Genomic DNA, 17,868 nt, shown 5'->3' with positions numbered 1-17,868 from the left:
TCCAGTAGTTCTACAGGTGGTAAATCATCTTTATTACTAGATTCACCTACTTTTATAAATTTTAAAGCAGTTAATTTTACATTATTCAAGGTCAAATTACTTTCCTCACTAGTGGATAAAATGCGTTTTTACCCGCTGGTATTAAAGGACAAAACACGTGTTTCCGAGCTAGTGAGGGGAAAAAATAATTGTTATAACTCAGCCGTTGCTTCATTGCAGCTGCAGCTGTCATGCCGCACCACAAGATACAAGTGGGGTTGGAGAACTTGGTGAGGGATGTGGTAAGTTTGCACCATGTTGACGACCGGTCTGGCTCAGTCGGTAGTGACCCTGCCTGCTAAGCCGCGGTCCTGGGTTCGAATCCCGGTAGGGGCATTTATTTGTGTGATGAGCACAGATATTTGTTCCTGAGTCATGGTTGTTTTCTATTTATATAAGTATGTATTTATCTATTTAAGTATGTATGTCGTCGCTTAGCACCCATAGTGCAAGCTTTGCTTAGTTTGGGGCTAAGTTGATCTGTGTAAGGTGTCCCCAATATTTATATTTATATATTTATGTTTGATCTTAACTCCACAATAAAGGGCAGTGGGCTATTTCACCACAGTGACATTGAAACTTGACACTGACAATTTTGTGACTATTTCTGGGTTGATAAGTGTTTCGCTTAACTTCAAACTTGGGTTCTGCTATATGGTTGATTATCTTTCAGATCATGTTACATTTTTTATATATTCAACCTTAAAGCATAACGGATTGACCCAAGTTTTAAGTTAAGCAACACAAGTGACATTATTACTCAGTGTGCACTTGTGCAGCGTCAATTCCTTTACTTGTTGAACAAGAAATGAACGGCCAAGTGTCACTGACGCCACTGACATCACTGTCGGGCGCTGGTCATGCGTAAATCAGTAGGTTTCCCAAAATGTCCTAGGTTGATTGTATGAAATTTCCTTTTTTGTTACCGAAAATGTATAGAAATCTGGTAACAAAAGGGAAGGTTTCATACAAACTACATAGGACATTTTGGGAAACCTAGTGGATCTTGCTCAGCATCATGGACTCTATCAACCTACCAATTTTTATCAAAATCGGAGACGTGATCCAAATGTACAAACTAAACGGGAATTGCTCAATTCCTCTTCCAGCAGTGGATAATTCTTATAAACACCGACACCGACCCGACCCCGACCCACAGATCGGATTTTACACACATACTCAGGATCATCCATTAATTACGTCACACGTTAAGGGGATTTCGTGAATTTCGTTCAATAGGCGAGGGATCAAAAATGAGTCGGCACTAGAAGTGTGACAATGTGTGACATGGGGAATTCGTGGGATGGGCCCCTAAAGTTCGTGACGTCACATTTCAAAATCTATCATAATCTAAAATCTATCATTAAAACACGAACTTTAAACTGTTGCTTTATGAAAATCTCATAAGTATACAAAATTATAAATACAGGAAGTTCGTTAACCGGATGAAAAGCCGAAAGTAGGCGATAGTCTAGGCCATTTAGAACATTCTTTAGCTATAAATGTCTTGGACAAAATTTGATTTTTTTTAAACTTTTCGGTGAAAACTCCAAAATTTCAGACTAAATCGATAGGCGTACTCTTGTTACTGTATTAAGTTGTTTTGGTTTTATTTCGTATTGCATAATGTCTATCGTATACCATAAAATAAATTTGAAATATATGTGTCTACAGAAAAACAAACTACATACAGTGATTTAAAAATTGAATAACATAAAAAAAATGATTGAAGTGATTACTTGGGTCGATAAATAAACTAAAATTTGTCTAAGCTACCATATAGCTAAAAATATTATCTAAATGGACTAGACTATCACCTATTTTCGCCTTGGCATCCTGTTATAAAAGATACCAAATGTTTTGCAGGGGTTTCAAAGCATGTAGGTTATATAAATTTGTCACACACACACACACCAACAGGTGGAAAATATTAACTGCAAAACATCAAACAATTTAGCTTGATTCATTTTTTTAACATTATAAGAGTCAAAATCATCATGTAAACGTTTATTTTACTAGCCATACCCGTGGACATCAAGTTAAAATGACTATGAAATTACTTTGTACTCTTGTAGACAAAATGAAACTTTGTCATTCGTTTTTTGAAGTATCAAGAGAACCTTTTACCTGTTGGTGTGGTAAAGAATAATTCAAGCACATAAATGGAAATAAGATTGATTTCTAACCGCTGTTTTTATTCAATAATTGCTTCGTGTAAATATGTGACGTCACACTAGGGAGGGGGGAGTCTAACAAATGTGACCAGCTGTGACAAGGAGGGGGGAGGGGTCAAAAATCATGATTTTTAGTGTGACGTAATTTATGGATGATCCCCAGTTAAATTAATGTGATAATGAAGAAAACCAGTTCAGCATTTTCGGGATATATCAGGATATCAATTCGATTCATAATTTCAAAATACTTAAAATACTACAAATTCAGAGTCAAACATTTACTGAAAATCGAATCATTGGTTAGGTATCAACATACATGCCAACACCTCGGCGTACTTCACTTTAATGGTTTTTATTACTTTAAAAAAATAAATAAATTGTAATATAGTAAATTCAGTCGAATTGAGAACCTCCTCCTTTTTTGAAGTCGGTTAAAAATAAAAGAGTATTTTGATCACTGATTAACGAAGATTACGTACGTGTTCTCTGCGTTAAGTATGAATCGTCTTTAACACGATAGTATTACCTACTCTTTAATTGCTCGATTGATAGTATTGAGTATCTTCAGTTGTGTTTTGATCTACACATGTTCAATACATGAATATGGTCTATTGGAGTGATGTGACAGTGTTGTATTTATTTGTTTGTTTCTTAATGATAGATCATTTGGTGACAAGTTCAAAATTTTCTTCAGTTTGAGGCAGTTCTGTTGAGTGTTGTGTTGTAGATATCTACTATTTTTTGACTACTTAGAAAAGTTAAATTAAAGTGTAAAAATAAAAGCGTCGTAAAATGGAAGTTCATGTAAGTTATAGTGACGATTACTTATGTTAAATAATAAGTTGTACTTAGTGGATAGGTTACCTAGACATCGATATTCTGGATAAAGTTTTTGAAGTTTGATGATAGTTAAGGAGTTCCTATGTGTAGATAATAGTTATTTGTTACACAAGGGGGCAAAGTTGTATTTTAACGCCGAGTGTGGAATTGTAAAACGAGCAAGTGAAAGGATTCTATAGTTGAACCACGAGCGAAGCGAGTGGTTCGAGAATAGAATCCTGAACTTGCGAGTTTTTTAACACACGAGAAGTAAAATACATTTGCACCCGAGTGTAACACAAAACTTTTCCCCTCACTACAGCGAGGAAACTACAACGCAAAAAATGCGTTTATCACTGCTTCCAGTAGTTCCACAGGTGGTAAATCATCTTTATTACTAGATTCACCTACTTTTGTCAATTTTAAAGCAGTTAATTTGACTTTATTCAAGGTCAAATTACTTTACCCACTAGTGGATAAAATGCGTTTTTACCCGCTGGTATTAAAGGACAAAACACGTGTTTCCGAGCTAGTGAGGGGAAAACTCTTTTAGCGATACACTCCAAGTTTTGCCCGTAAAAGAAATCGACATTAGTTACGAATTTCCTCTTCGCACATGTATCGTACGACGTTTTACAGTACGAATGGCTCTTTAAAGTTTTGACGCAGGTATATAGGCACTTAAAAGTACGAGGGTTTACTGGTGAAACCCGATAAGCAAACTGGCAAAGTTGAGCAAACTGGTTTTTGAAATTCGAACTATGTGCAATATCCACAATGTTGTTATTTCAAGAACAAATTATCTCGATTTATCGGGTTTCACCAGTAAACCCTCGAGTAGGTAGGTACTACTTTGTGCACTATTGCAATAATGTAGCGTAAGTAAGTACTATTATTAAGTATTTACATAGAATAATAAATTAAAATGTTTTTTTTTTTAATTAATCTATTCAGAACAACATGTACACTTTTACAAATTTTACGTTTGACGGTTAATTATGAGATTCGTTTTCATGCATTTGTGAAACAATGTTGCTCTGAGGGAGAAAGACATTTTTGCTATTTTCTTTTTAAATAAAATTGATTATTGAAACCTGATCAGTTACCAAAGATGCATAAACATAATATTATTTAGTTCGTTTTGAACATCTCGCCCAATCAATTCTGGCTGGTTCTAGTTAAGTGACAGATATGGTATATTCCAATGACCATCAATTTGTTGATAGTTAGCACCACACTGTTAACTGTTTACTCTAACAAGTATCGGAAGGGACCGCTAAGGCCATGATACCCATAACATTGAACATGCAAATATCTTGTGCTAATACAATTGTGAGCAACGGAAACGGATCTGTTGCTATGGAGATGGATGGCTTCTATAGTGACCCATTTTCATCGCGCGTGAGTGTTCAAAGTAAAGTGGCTCCTAGGCTAATACGTCCCAAAAAAAAAGAGAAAAGTATTAGGTACAATGAATATGAGTTTTGATACAGATCAAGGTTTAGGTTAAGTTACAGACCTTACAACTTTGCCTTGCTGTAGGTACAGTGAGTTGCGAAATTGCATGAAGAAATTATGAATGAATTCATTGATAAATTCAATGATAGCACATATTATCTAGCTATTATCTTTATATTTTATTGTTACTCGAAATAAATGAATTTTAATTTAATTACCTAAATAACATTTTTTTTCTTACTTCTTATTTTTCTCAGCTAGGTGAAGCAGAAATCGGCGAGGATGTACCAGGCAAGCAGAACGACGAGGCGCGCGAAGGCAACGTCACCTACGGCATCGACGACACACCACCGTGGTACCTGTGTATCTTCATGGCTCTTCAGGTACGTTGCCTCTGGGTCTAGTTTATGATAGCCTGGTTGTTCTCTCCTACAGACATACAGGACGTATGCCCTATAGAGTACCAGGCAAGCAGAATGAAGAGGCGCGTAAAGGCAACGCCACCTACGAGCTACGGCATTGATGACGCGCCACCGTGCATCTTCATGGCTCTGCAGGAACACTGCCTCTGGTTTATGATGGCCTGGTTGTACCTTCTTCCTACTCATATCAGACCCCAGTATAATGCGAGAATGTAACTAGTAGCTATTTAATAGGCAACCAGGAAAGTAATTCGCATTTTGATCTTAATTAACGATGTGCCAGCATGGTAAAAAAAATCATCAACTTTATCGTCAGAGGTCAAGATACGAACCACCGTAAGAACCATTCTCGGTTCATTAAAACCTTAGTTGAGTCGTTGAGTGAAGAGCCGGGTTTAATGATTCATTAATGAACGAAGTCATTAATTATCCGCTAAAGAACACTGAGCGGGTTCCGTTACTTCTATTAGATGAGCGATGATTATGAACTGGGTCAGTACTTGCTAAATTCTTATTCGGATCAGAACAAACGTTCTTGGAAATGTTTTGAGATGTATTCGTAAGTAATATCACAGAATATCTAATAGTACAAGTACAGAAGGCTCACTGCTTTCATGTTCACAAAATGCCGCCATTTGTAAATCTAAGGTACTTATCTACATTAACAAATTAACGCACGCGAGCACTAACGTTGAGTTCTAATGCGCCTCGTGAAAGTCGTCACCACTGATTGGGCCGCGAATGCGCGGCCGCCGGCATGTAATTGATGCGGCGAAAGAATCGCGGAGTGAGCCGCCGCTGCCAATACATGAAAGTGGAATGAAGAGTCATAAGTGTCATAATATTAAATTGTGTTATTTTTAAGCAAATGATACCACATTGTCGCTTAAGTAAAAGGACGTTCTAACAGGTTATTAGTACCAAACTACGAGCAAAAAGCGTCCGTATGGTAAGCGACACAGTGTGTTAACTTTTACTTGATCACGTCAGTTCCGTAATCTCGTGAGGATGCCGTAGTCAGAAGAAGCACGTGTTAAGTTTCTTTATTGCATTGGTTATTTGAACCATATAACTCCCGTGAGGTAAGAACTTGAAAATAACTTTAGTTCAAAAACTTCGTTTCACTCGGTAGGTAACCTAACAAGGTAGAATAATGTTATCCTTCGTGCCGTGAATCCCTTGCTATGCGCAAGATTACATCTTTTATACTTACTACTTGTCAATTTAGGGAATATACTCATTACTTATACCCAAACTACGTGACCATATTTGTGCCGTTTTTTGCCCCCTTCCCCCCTGGGTGACCAAGCCAAGATCCCCCCTCCCCCTGTAGTTTTCACGTAGTATTTATAGAGGTAAATGAAGTTTTAAATTATTTTTTGCAGAAAGTTGTCAATAAATATTCGTGTGTCTATATCGAATTTAATATTTGATTTAGTTTGTCATCTTTTTTCCGGCCTTTAAACAATGATTTTCATCCCATAACCTTCATCATCATCACCAGCCTATATATGCGCCCCACTGCTGGCCACGGCTGGGCCAATATTCCACAGGTTACGTGACAAGAAATTAGACTCCCCCTTCCCCTCTCTGACAAAGCGTAGAATGTTGATGACCCCCCTTCCCCCTAAACGTGTCACGTAGTTTGGGTATGTACGTTCCCTTAGGTACATGAGGATAAAAAGGACCGTTCAAACTACGCATAGTGACTTTTGAGGTCTGTGACCGTGTATAACAGGATAAATAAACAACAACTTTACCCCTTTGTAAAACATAATATAGTAAGGAATGGAATGCGCTCCCACCATCGGTGTTCCCTGAAAAATACGACCTCGGTCTTTTTAAAGCAAGAGAATAGGGTAATACTGAATCGGTGAGCTCCATCTTAGACTCTGTCTTCACTTTACATCAGTAGGGTTAGCCCATGATTGCCGCGAGAGTATGTCGCCGCGAGATAGACTACCCGTCCTTATGAAGACGTGTCATCTATCTCGCGGCGACATACTCTCGCGGTAATCATGTGCTAGGTCTATAGGTCTGACTAGGATCAAGCGCCGATATATAAACAAAAATAATTAATTAATTGATTATTGTCCGCAGCACTACTTGACGATGATCGGAGCCATCGTAGCGATCCCCTTCATCCTCTGTCCCGCGCTGTGCATGCAGGAAACAGACCCTGACCGATCAAACATCATCTCCACCATGATCTTCGTCACAGGTGAGTATCTTATTTTTTGTCTGTCTGTGTGTGTGTGTCCGACTGTGGCATCATAGCTCCCGAACGGATGAACCGATTTAGATTTCGTTTTTGTTTGAAAGCTGAATTAGTCGGGAGTTTTCTTAGCCATGTTAGATGGAAAACGGTCCACTGTGTCGGGGTTTTTTTTTTAATTTTAATTTTGTGGTTAGATTATTAGGTACTCCACGTCTTATGATCCACATTCGATTTACTTTTTCCTAGATCTACTGATATATCGGGGCCCTAAGTCCGTTTTTACATTATCCGATCCGATATCGGATGTCGGAAGGATTTCAATGGAGAAAATCCAAGACGGCGCCTGTAACGTATGGAATATCGGTTCACATCCGATATCGGATCGGATAATGTGAAAACGATGGCTATAAACTGGTCGCTTACAAACAAAATATTATCAACTTAAGGACTACAATTTTATATCTATCTTCTTCACCCAAAGGGCTGCGTTCACACCAGGGCTGAGCAAGTCCAGGGAGCACTCAATTTAAACGGTTCATAACTACTTTAAGTTCTCGCGCTTTGTACACATATTTAAAGTCACATACAGGTCGAACGCGATTAATTAACATTATTTTTAACTTTTTTCCCACCAGGTTTATAACTAAGCTTAATAAATGCTGTCTGCTCACGTTTTCCTTCGTGATCTAGTATTAAATATAAAACAGTCTCACTGGCATTATTACTGCAATAAAACTTATCTCATTACCCGTTATCAGTTAGACTAAGCATGTCTACCTATAGTAAAATTACTATTTCAAATACATTACTAGTTATCCTCTTTGCTTCGTCTTCTAGATTTTTGATTAGAATTAAATACGATGTAGTTTCACGCAATCTTGACTGAATTCTCAAATTCAGTGTTACAAGAATAAAGAAAATATTTGAAACACATTTTTTTTGTGTTTTGATGTAGTCAATAATTTTTAAATATGTAGTTTCTACATTTATTTTACGTCCACCGATTTATAACATAATATTTATTTCTCCATAGAAAGGATAACAATATGTATGTATAAGCTTTATTGTACATAAAGGAAACAAAAGAGACACAGTTACAGAGTCAGTAATATACAATGTAGGCGGACTTATCCCTTAATGGGATCTCTTCCAGTCAACCTTTGAGGAAATGAGTAGAAGCGAATTAACGATGAGTGACCAATTCAAAAATGTACAACCACTAAAAGAATTAAATGCAAATTTTGTATACACATGGTAACAAATATATACATATACAATTACATTAATACACCAATATATACATATATAATAACATAACAATATTATAACATTAATAACTCACACAATAACTGGTGGTTACAAACATTGTATCGAGCTCATATCGGAGCAACTTTGCTCATAACTTTCCATCTGGCGCTCGATTTCAATATCTATAGTCAAAATCTATAGCACAGTATAATAAAGAGTACTATCGTACAGTATGGCCACTTCCACTCCCCGCCGAAAGCGCCGCCCACCCCCTCTCGGTTACCTCGCAGTTACCGCCTGTCAAAAACGCGACCAGTTGACCTGTCATATTTCACTCATACAAGCATAGTACGCGTTCACCTACACGAGCTTAGACTGTGTGCTAGGAACGCGCCTCTTTCATATATTTGATCGCCAGTGTCCGAGATGTGTCTATAGTTACTTACTACATTAGGATCCATTGCCCCTATGTATCGAGGTAGGATCTGTTGTAATGTATAATGTATAATTGAGCATTTCTTTTTTTTTTGCCACTTTTGTGAAGTGTGGTATTTTTGAAAAAAAAAAATTGCTATTTCTACTCAGAATTACTAGCTTTTTCAATCCTAGTAGTTAAAAAAATAGTCCCATACGATTTTTTTCTTATGTTGTTACCATTTTCCGTACATGTTGTATGGGGTAACAAAAGAGGAAAGTAACAAAAATGTATGGAAAATCTGGGACAATTTTTGTCTCCCAGTGAGATTGAAAGTACTCGTGATTCTGAGTACCATTGACCTAAAATTCCCTAAAACAATCAAAATTTTTTTATTGGCAAAAAAAAAGAAATGCAAATTTATGTATTTACTCAGAGTGCAATAGGTATACGTAACTAGCATGACTAATCCTCTACTGTACAAAAACCTAACAGTATCATAGTAAGTACCTAAAAAAAAATTTAGTATTATTTATCTGTTTGAATTTGGTCTGTTATAGGTTCTTATGCTTACAATTCGACATTTAGATCCTGTACCTATAATTTGGAAAATAAATAACATGTAGATTGTAGGTAAATACCTATGTAAAAGTGTGCCTATGGCCTACGTATTTGCTGCATTTGAATTGATGAATTGATGAAGTTTTATACTGATGAAAAGTTGCATTTGTTTCATGACTTTCATGAGTGTAATATACTTAACTACGTGGCATTTTTTTAAATTAATACACAAATACAATGTGCCTGTGCCTGTTACGAATTGGCCCCAGTCGAAATAAAAATGAATGGTGTAATTTTACGTTGAGTCGAATGGGACCCTTAACCCTTACCTTACTCCCTTATGTTGATTGTAAATATTTTTTCAGTACATATGTGTTTTTTTTACTCTCTTCGGTCGTGTTTTAATTTGTCGTCACTTGTTTCGAACTTCCTTTTTTACGCACTTGTATCGTAATGTACTTTTCAGTACAGATGGTGTTTTTTTTACGCACTAGTACGAGAAGTGGTTCATTATATGCCAGGTCGAAACTTCAAAGGCTCATCTGTACTGAAAAATGTCGTACGATACACGTGCGAAAAGGAAATTCGCAACTCGTGTCGATTTAAAACACTCCCTTCGGTCGTGTTTTAATTTATCGCCACTCGTTTCGAACTTCCTTTTTTACGCACTTGTATCGTAAATGTACTATTGTACAATGTACATTATTTGTTTCATTTTACAAATAAGTAAGAATCGGTCATTTTTTGTTTTAGATTGGTACATAACATAGTGTCATTAAGCGTAAAATCTGTAAATTCTAAATAGTTTTATTTTGTGTAACGAAGATTAAAATCGAACCTTTACAATCTCAAATTTAAAATCGTTGAAGCTGATAAAACCGCTCACACTTTCAGAGAAAATTGCAAAAAGTGGTAAAAATGTTAGAACGATTGGAGGTGCTGGGATTTGAACCCAGGACTTTCAGCATGCGAAGCAGACACTCTACCACTGAGTTACACCCCCGGTTGTCTGTGCTCGCGTAATTTGCTACTGCACTGTGTCGCCTCAATTGTGTCACAGACAATAATTTGCAGAGAGTTTACTATTTGATCTAAGTCTGACTAGTGACTGACTCAGCTACGAAATCTGTTTGATCTACTTTATATAATACTTCAAGCATTATCATTATCAAGTACTAAGAGGTGTGCAACTGTCCAATAACTTAGTATTTTTCAGTTTTTTATGTGTTATTAATGTATAAAATATTAATAAAATACTATAATTAGGTAGATAAATATAAAAAACCAAATTAATACTCAATAATACACAGAATCATGACTTGAAATCATGTGGAAATTATGTCTTGAACACTATTTCGGCTCTTTTTGTCAGCATTAGTAATGTAGTAGATTAGCGAGATTGAAATTGACACGTAAAAAAATAAGCCGCCAGTGCAGGCTATGCTATTGGGCTATTAACCTTAGAGCGTTTTCACATTATCCGGTCCGATATCGGATGTAGTTTAGGACGGATGTCAAAGGCAGATATCATAAATGGTGCCTTTAATAATTATGTATCGCTCCTTCAAACTTGGGTAAATCCATTCTGCTTTAAGGTTGATTATATAAAAAACATAATCAACCTTATAGCAGAATGGATCTTCCCAAGTATGAAGTTTAGCGACACATATATAGATTATAAGTCGATATCGGATCGTAAACGTGAAAACGCTCTTACACACAGCACAAGTAGCTTTACTTAAAAGTGCACTTTCTGTAAGCACCTCTGTACCGTCTGTCCCCGATCGGGAACAACTTTCATTGCTGCAGGCTGCACCACGCCTCAGAACCAGAAGGTATTAACTCCCTAAGGAATCCATGCACACTTACTGCTTTTTATATGGCGATGGGGTTATGCAAACGAACTAGGAGATAAGATAAGAGAAGAGACCTTGGGCTATTGACGTAAGGCTATACATACATATAAACGCCTGTATTTTCATAAAGAGGTAGGCAGAGTACATGGACCACCTCAAAGCATAAAATATTTCTACTTACTTCATATAACCGTGTCAGTTTAGTGCCATAATCTATAGAAATAGCCTCCTAAGGCCCAGCCATACAAGTGAAAAATCCAGAATTTGCCACTGAAATATGAACCTTTAGTCCAGGGTATAGAGTTGATTTTGGTTTTGTTTGAAAATTTAACGAAACAAAACAAATGCGATTCTGTTCCAATTTTGAATATGATTTAAATTTCATAGAACTGAATAAGTACTGTCGGTAGGACCTTGGCCCATAGGAGTAAGGATATTATAAAATACATTTTGATAGTTGTTGAAGGGTTATTCTAAACTATGCGCGGTAGAGTGTTATCTTTATATTATCTTGTCTGTTTTTTGATAACCTTTTATTCGATTATGTTTCATGTCACTGTTTCTAAAACGAGTTTCTTAAATTTCATCGAGTAAGTTTATAACAAAATTAGTTGAAATACTAAAAGAATCACCAATTCATCTACCTACTGCTCTTAAATAAGTAAATAATACCTACCTACCTCCCTGTAGTAGATCTGTAATTCTGTACTTATAATATCCTCGGATCCAGACTTCAGGGGGGGGTATGATCCCCTCTGGAGCATGGGTTGGCCATACAAATAGACCACATGACCCCTCCCCCCCTCCCCTCCCCTCCCCCCGGCACGAAGCTGGATCCGGCCTTGCTGCCACGACTGCACAGCAGTGCACGGCGTCGGTGTCGTCTCCGTAAATTACTCCACCAATTTCCATTTTTTTTTATGCGATAGGAGGCAAACGAGCAGACAGGTCGCCTGATGGTAAGCGATCATTCAACAGTCTTGTACTTGTAAAACGATATAAACCTCTTTAAAAGCGGTTATGATTTCGCCTAGTCTAGTGTGTCTAGACATCAGACCATGTCTAGACATACTGTCGACGAACATTCTAGGAAACGATGATGAGTCATCAAAATATTAACGACAGACAAAATGCTATGTCTAGTAAGTAAGTATATCGACCGTATGTAGGTAATGGTCAAAAGCAGTAAAAATTAGATAGTTTCATACCGATATTGACGCAAGAATTGTGTTGAGTTTGTTAAGGGACCCCCAGTAGTTTCGGCTCTATGGCACGCCACAGACAGTCTTAAAAATTCATAATCTTAGAAAACATTTCTATGCAAACTGACACTGACAGATCTGTCAGTGTCAGTTTGAACTGACAGGTTACATACAAATCCAAATTCAGATTATGAATTTTTCAGACTGTCTGTTGCCGGCCTATCACTTTTTGCTTTTAACTGACGGTCCGTTACCGTCCGACATCGACAGACTGATGGTCAGTAGTCCTCAATACAATTGTTCCGACGGGTATTAGATGCCTGTAGAAATAAAAATATAGTGAAAACTTGTGATTTTTTCTGGTAAAAAATTATTTTTCCTCTTTTTGAGTAGGTACCTACCTACAATATAAGCCTTCTTGAGCTTACCGTGGGCCAACCGTCAGTGTGAGAATATCCTACAATTTGTTTGTTATGGTTCCTTCCAGGCCTAATAACCTGGCTGCAGGCGACCTTCGGCTGCCGCCTGCCCATCGTGCAGGGTGGCACCATCTCCTTCCTAGTTCCCACCCTGGCCATCCTGGGTCTACCTGCTTGGCGCTGCCCTGCTACTGAGGAGTTGGATGCTATGAGTAACGAGGAACGGAGAACAGTATGGACTTCGAGGATGTGCGAGTTGTCAGGAGCTATTGCTGTGTCAGCTCTGTTCCAGGTGTTTTTAGGTACGTTCATAATCCATGTCTTAAAATGCTTGATGACTTGAGCCTTCGCCATCCTGGTGTGGTGCTGCCTTCCTACTGAGGAGTTAGATGCTAAGACTGATGAAGAAAGAAGGGCTGTGTGGACTTCGAGGATGTCTGAGCTAAGTGTGGCTATAGCGGTGTCTGCTCTGTTCCAGGTGTTTCTAGGTATGATCGCTTGTTAAACTGGACTGTACTGTCAGTGTGGTGCTGCCGTTCTACTTAGGAGTTAGATGCTATGATTGATGAAGGAAGGAGGGCAGTATGGACCTCGAGAATGTGTGAGCTGAGTAGAGCTATTGCTATGTCTGTTCCAGGTATTTCTAGGTATGATCATGTTCCTTAACTAAATGCTTGTTAAACTTTCGCCGTGAACTGTTAGTTAGTTAGAACGGAGAACAGTATGGACTTGAAGTATGTGTGAATTGTGTGAGCTGAGTGGGGCTGTCTCAGCTCTGTTCCAGGTGTTTTTAGGTATGATTATGTTCATTGTCATGCTTGTTAAAAATGGACTGGACTATCAGTGTGGCGCATGTTTTCCTCATAACTCCTAAGTGGACCAAACTAGCTCTGGATTAACCTTTTAAACTGTTGCTTCAGGGTATTTTGGCGTCATCGGGTCCATGCTGAAGTTCGTCACGCCCCTGACCATCGCACCAACGGTAGCGCTGGTGGGGCTGACGCTGTTTGACCACGCAGCCGAAGCGGCTTCGGGCCAGTGGGGGATCGCAGCTGGGTGAGTTATAATAATAAGTAGTTATACTATTTAGTACGAGTGGAAACGAAACGAGTGGTGGGTACGAAAGTGGAGACGGGCTGGGCACATTGCTGCTGCATTGCTTTAGCTAGCCATACACGTACACGGATTGGTCTGGTCTGGTCAATGGGGGTTGCTGGCCCTACCTAATTTTACTGACTATTTAGCAGCGTTGTTAGTTAACAGTGTTGCTGGTAGAACCTACCAGTGATGCTATTTGACCACTCGGCAATAGCTTATGAATGTGGTTTTCTGTCTACGTATAGTGTAGAGTTGTGACAATTGTCCATCATTAGATGGTAGCGCAGATGACACAGATCAAGTGATTATTCGACGATACTGTCAAAACGTCATTATTTGCGACAATCTAATTTATATCATGATTGTCATGAATCAAGTACTCTTATTGGCAACTCTAGCTAACGAGCAATGCCAACACACGTGTATAATTGAACTTGCACTTGAATGTGTATCCGTCTTCAACTTTATGAACCCACTAATTTAAACTAGCCGACAATCGCGCGTGTTACTCCCACGTCAGAGCAGTTTCCGACTTTGAAATGGATGCAGAGCGATTCAGGCGGATCTATTTACATAGTCGATGCTGCATAATGCACATTGTCGAGCTGAATATGACTGTAGACACCAGCAGCGGCTGGTCCATACAAGCCGATTCCCACCGGCTTGCCTTGTAAAGTACCTAATGTAAAGGTTGGTTTCTTTTTGCTTTGGTGTTGCCTAGCAGAAATTTTCACCAGCCGCCACTGGTAGACACCCAAAACAGTGATATTTAAACTGTCCGGCGTGTTTTTGGTCTGATATAACCTTCAATAACCACCAAAATCCAGTTGCCATCTAAATATTGGATGGTATATATCTAATTAATACCTCTAGTACCTGGGCGTGAAGTTCAGGCCCCGTAGCCGAATGGCATTTCTCCGACGCCAAACGAAAGCGATACGCCGCTGGCTCTGTCGCGCCAATACGCAAGCGCGATAGAGATAGATATCTACTAGCGCTTCGTTTCGTGAGCGTTTCGTGAGCGATTGTGCCATTCGGCTAGCCACCCTGTTTGTCCGTATTTTGCGTTTATTAATTCGAAAGAAAAACGCATGAAAACTCGAAAATTCGATATTTCAACCCCAAAAACCTTCACTCAACAAATTTCAGCGAAATCGTTAGAGCTGTTTCCGAGATTGCCGGTATAGATAAATAAATAAATATACAAGAATTGCTAGTTTGACAGTAAAAAATAAAATAATAATAAATAAGGTAGATAGGTACATTGGATGCATTACCTTCCATGTAGATCCGTCTCCATCAACCCACTAATCTAAACTCCCCGACAACGAAGTGTTACTCCCACGCCACGTTAGAACAGTTTTCGACTTTGAGGCGGATGCAGACTGATCTGTTTAGCCGCTGCGGCGGTGCGTGGAAGAATCTAGAACGACGCCAATGTCTTACTTTGTTACATGAAGGCACTTTGACACGGTGCGAGAACTTGCATGCGAGTTTGATTACATTGCGATATTTGATTCTTGTGCTGAACTATCAACAACTAAAATCGTACGCGATATACTTATATTTATTTTAGTAATTACTCTTTCTTAATTCACTAAACATTAAAAAGGAAAATAAGTACCTACTTAGGTAGTAGGTATTTACATCAATTTTTTTTCTCGATATTTGCATGTCTTTGTGACAAAACATGTAGTTCTTATAAATTGAATATGCATGACCTTTTGTACCATGTTTTAGAAAATAAATGACTGATTCTGATTCGATCCTCAATCCTCCTCTTCCAGAACTGTCCTCTAAACAATTTTTGTTTGACTTCCTTATTAAATCTGAAATTAGAGCTGCATTTTCTTGAAACGAATTTTGGGCGAGGTGCGATTTTTTTGATGCTGGGTGTATTTGTTTAATGACGCGTGTTTATCATCTTTTTTTCCGGCCTTTCAACAATGATTTTCATCCCATCACCTTCATCATCATCACCAGCCTATATAAACGTTCCTCTGCTGACCACGGCTGGGCCAATATTCCACAGGTTACGTGACAAGAACTTAGACCCCCCCTTCCCCCTCTGTGACCAAGCGTAGTATTTTGACGACCCCCTTCCCCCCCTAAACGTGTCACGTAGTTTGGGTACGTTCCCTTAGTCGCAACTATGTTTATTTGTTTAAAATTACTTATATTTCTAAGCAAAATTTATTTCAATAGGCATACTTTTAAGACCTCGCTCACCACTGTTAAAAGCTTCACTTGTAATTTTACACAATGTATTTAATCTCAACTGTAGTGTGAGTTCTATAACACTTTTAGTGAGACCAACAGGGTGCGTAGCCGAATGGCACTAACGCTCACGAAACGCTCACGAAACGAAACGCTAGTAGATATCTATCCCTGTCGCTCTTGCGTATTGGCGCGACAGAGCCGGACTACGTTTCGTTTTTGTTTGGCGTCGGAGAAATGCCATTCGGCTACGGGGCCAGGTTCCATTATCGTGCCAAGTCCTCGCACCAATATTCAGATGAGATCTGGCACTGTAATATCTGCCATACTTAATTGTTTCCCTGGCACGGTGCCAACAATTGCCAGAATAGCCTGCTTTGCAAATTGTGCCTTTTGTGCCAAAATTGCTGGTAAAAAGATTATTGAGGGATATTCAGGTCACGGCGTTTTGAAGTAGACAGAACTAAATTATATAGAATTCTATCACTCAAAGCAAGACTTGCATCTCCTCTGTCACTGCCAAAGTCGCACCACAAGAATATAACAGATGGCGCTTAACGTCTGTTAGTACGCACGTGCGGAAATTTGTATGAATTCTACAACGCGCTAACGGAGTTCTGAAAGTCAGACGTATAAATATAAAACTTCTATCAGTCTCTCTATGGGCTTCGGCCTCAGAGAGAGTACTCTCTATGCCTCCATCCTCACCTAATGGCCCCTGTACACATATGGCCAACGGTTTCACCAACCCCCTTGGCCAAGCGTGTAGAGGGCTACTTGGCCGTAAGTTGGCAGTTGGCGCTTGCGCTTGCCGGCCAACCGATTGGTGTCGGTTTTTTGTCCACACATCAAAGGATCTTGGCGCCAATGGCCAACTGCGTTTACACGTTGGCGCTTCATTCAGTTGCTCGTCAGCCGTCAGAGAGGACAGTAGTGAAATATTTACGAAAATAATAAGTTTATCTATGCCAATAATAGTGTAGATTTTAGGAAATAAAACAACCTTGCAAATGTTTAATGTATTTCCTAAAAAAGATAAATGTTCTTATCAGAAAATTAAAAAAATTGTTAATATTTCAAATAATTTAATTTTACTACGGGGTTATTATTTTTTAATCAAATTTTTCTGACAACGTCTATGACCTAGAATTTTCTAGACTTTTCCATTCCACGTCCATCTTTCATGAAGAGCCAATGCCAAGTGATTGGTTCGCCAATGTGTAAACAGCGGCTCTTATCTTGGCCAAGGGGCTTCACAAAGGGCTGGTGGAACCGTTGACCATATGTGTACAGCGGCCATTATAGTCACCTTCCCACAAACTTCATACAAGTTGCAATAAAATGACAATACAATACCTACTTGGGGTTCCTTATTAAGTATGTTAAAATGTGTATTAGGTAAATGTCGCCCACTACATTCCCGGACCGAGTCGACCTTAAAACCTTTCAAGAAATCAGCGACGTACCATTCGTACAGTCGCCATCAGATATATCGGAGCGATCAAGGTGCTCAAAAATATCTGGACACGCCTGTATTATCAAGGCAATACTGTGGCGTGTTCAGTGTGCGTAGCCCGAATGCACAAATGCTTCACGAAACGAAACGAATTGTGAGCGAATTGTGAGCGAATCGTAAAGCGTTTGGACATTCGGCTACGCACACAGATATGTTTGCGCGCTCTGGCCGCTCTGGCCCTGTAGCCAAATGGCATTTCTACGACG

The 17,868-nt window shown here is 38.8% G+C and overlaps 1 protein-coding gene and 1 non-coding gene across 2 annotated transcripts in view; one reads left to right on the top strand and one right to left on the bottom strand.

Moving 5' to 3' along the window:
- The window catches only part of LOC125233257 (solute carrier family 23 member 2), a 94,076-nt gene that overhangs the window by 2,390 nt on the left and 73,818 nt on the right, over positions 1 to 17,868 (top strand). The window contains exons 2-6 of the mRNA XM_048139196.1: positions 220 to 281; positions 4,748 to 4,873; positions 7,013 to 7,133; positions 12,900 to 13,133; positions 13,752 to 13,887. Of these exons, the coding sequence (XP_047995153.1) occupies positions 231 to 281; positions 4,748 to 4,873; positions 7,013 to 7,133; positions 12,900 to 13,133; positions 13,752 to 13,887 (668 nt within the window). The 5' untranslated portion in view covers positions 220 to 230. The remainder of the gene's footprint in view (positions 1 to 219; positions 282 to 4,747; positions 4,874 to 7,012; positions 7,134 to 12,899; positions 13,134 to 13,751; positions 13,888 to 17,868) is intronic.
- Trnaa-cgc lies at positions 10,286 to 10,357 on the bottom strand. Its single transcript has one exon. It is a non-coding gene; the product is annotated as a tRNA-Ala (tRNA).

Source organism: Leguminivora glycinivorella, chromosome 14, assembly GCF_023078275.1.
Source record: "Leguminivora glycinivorella isolate SPB_JAAS2020 chromosome 14, LegGlyc_1.1, whole genome shotgun sequence".
In the NCBI taxonomy this organism is placed as follows: Eukaryota; Metazoa; Arthropoda; class Insecta; order Lepidoptera; family Tortricidae; genus Leguminivora; species Leguminivora glycinivorella.
The sequence above is the reverse complement of the archived record's forward strand: the minus strand, read 5'-3'. Positions and strand labels throughout refer to the sequence as shown.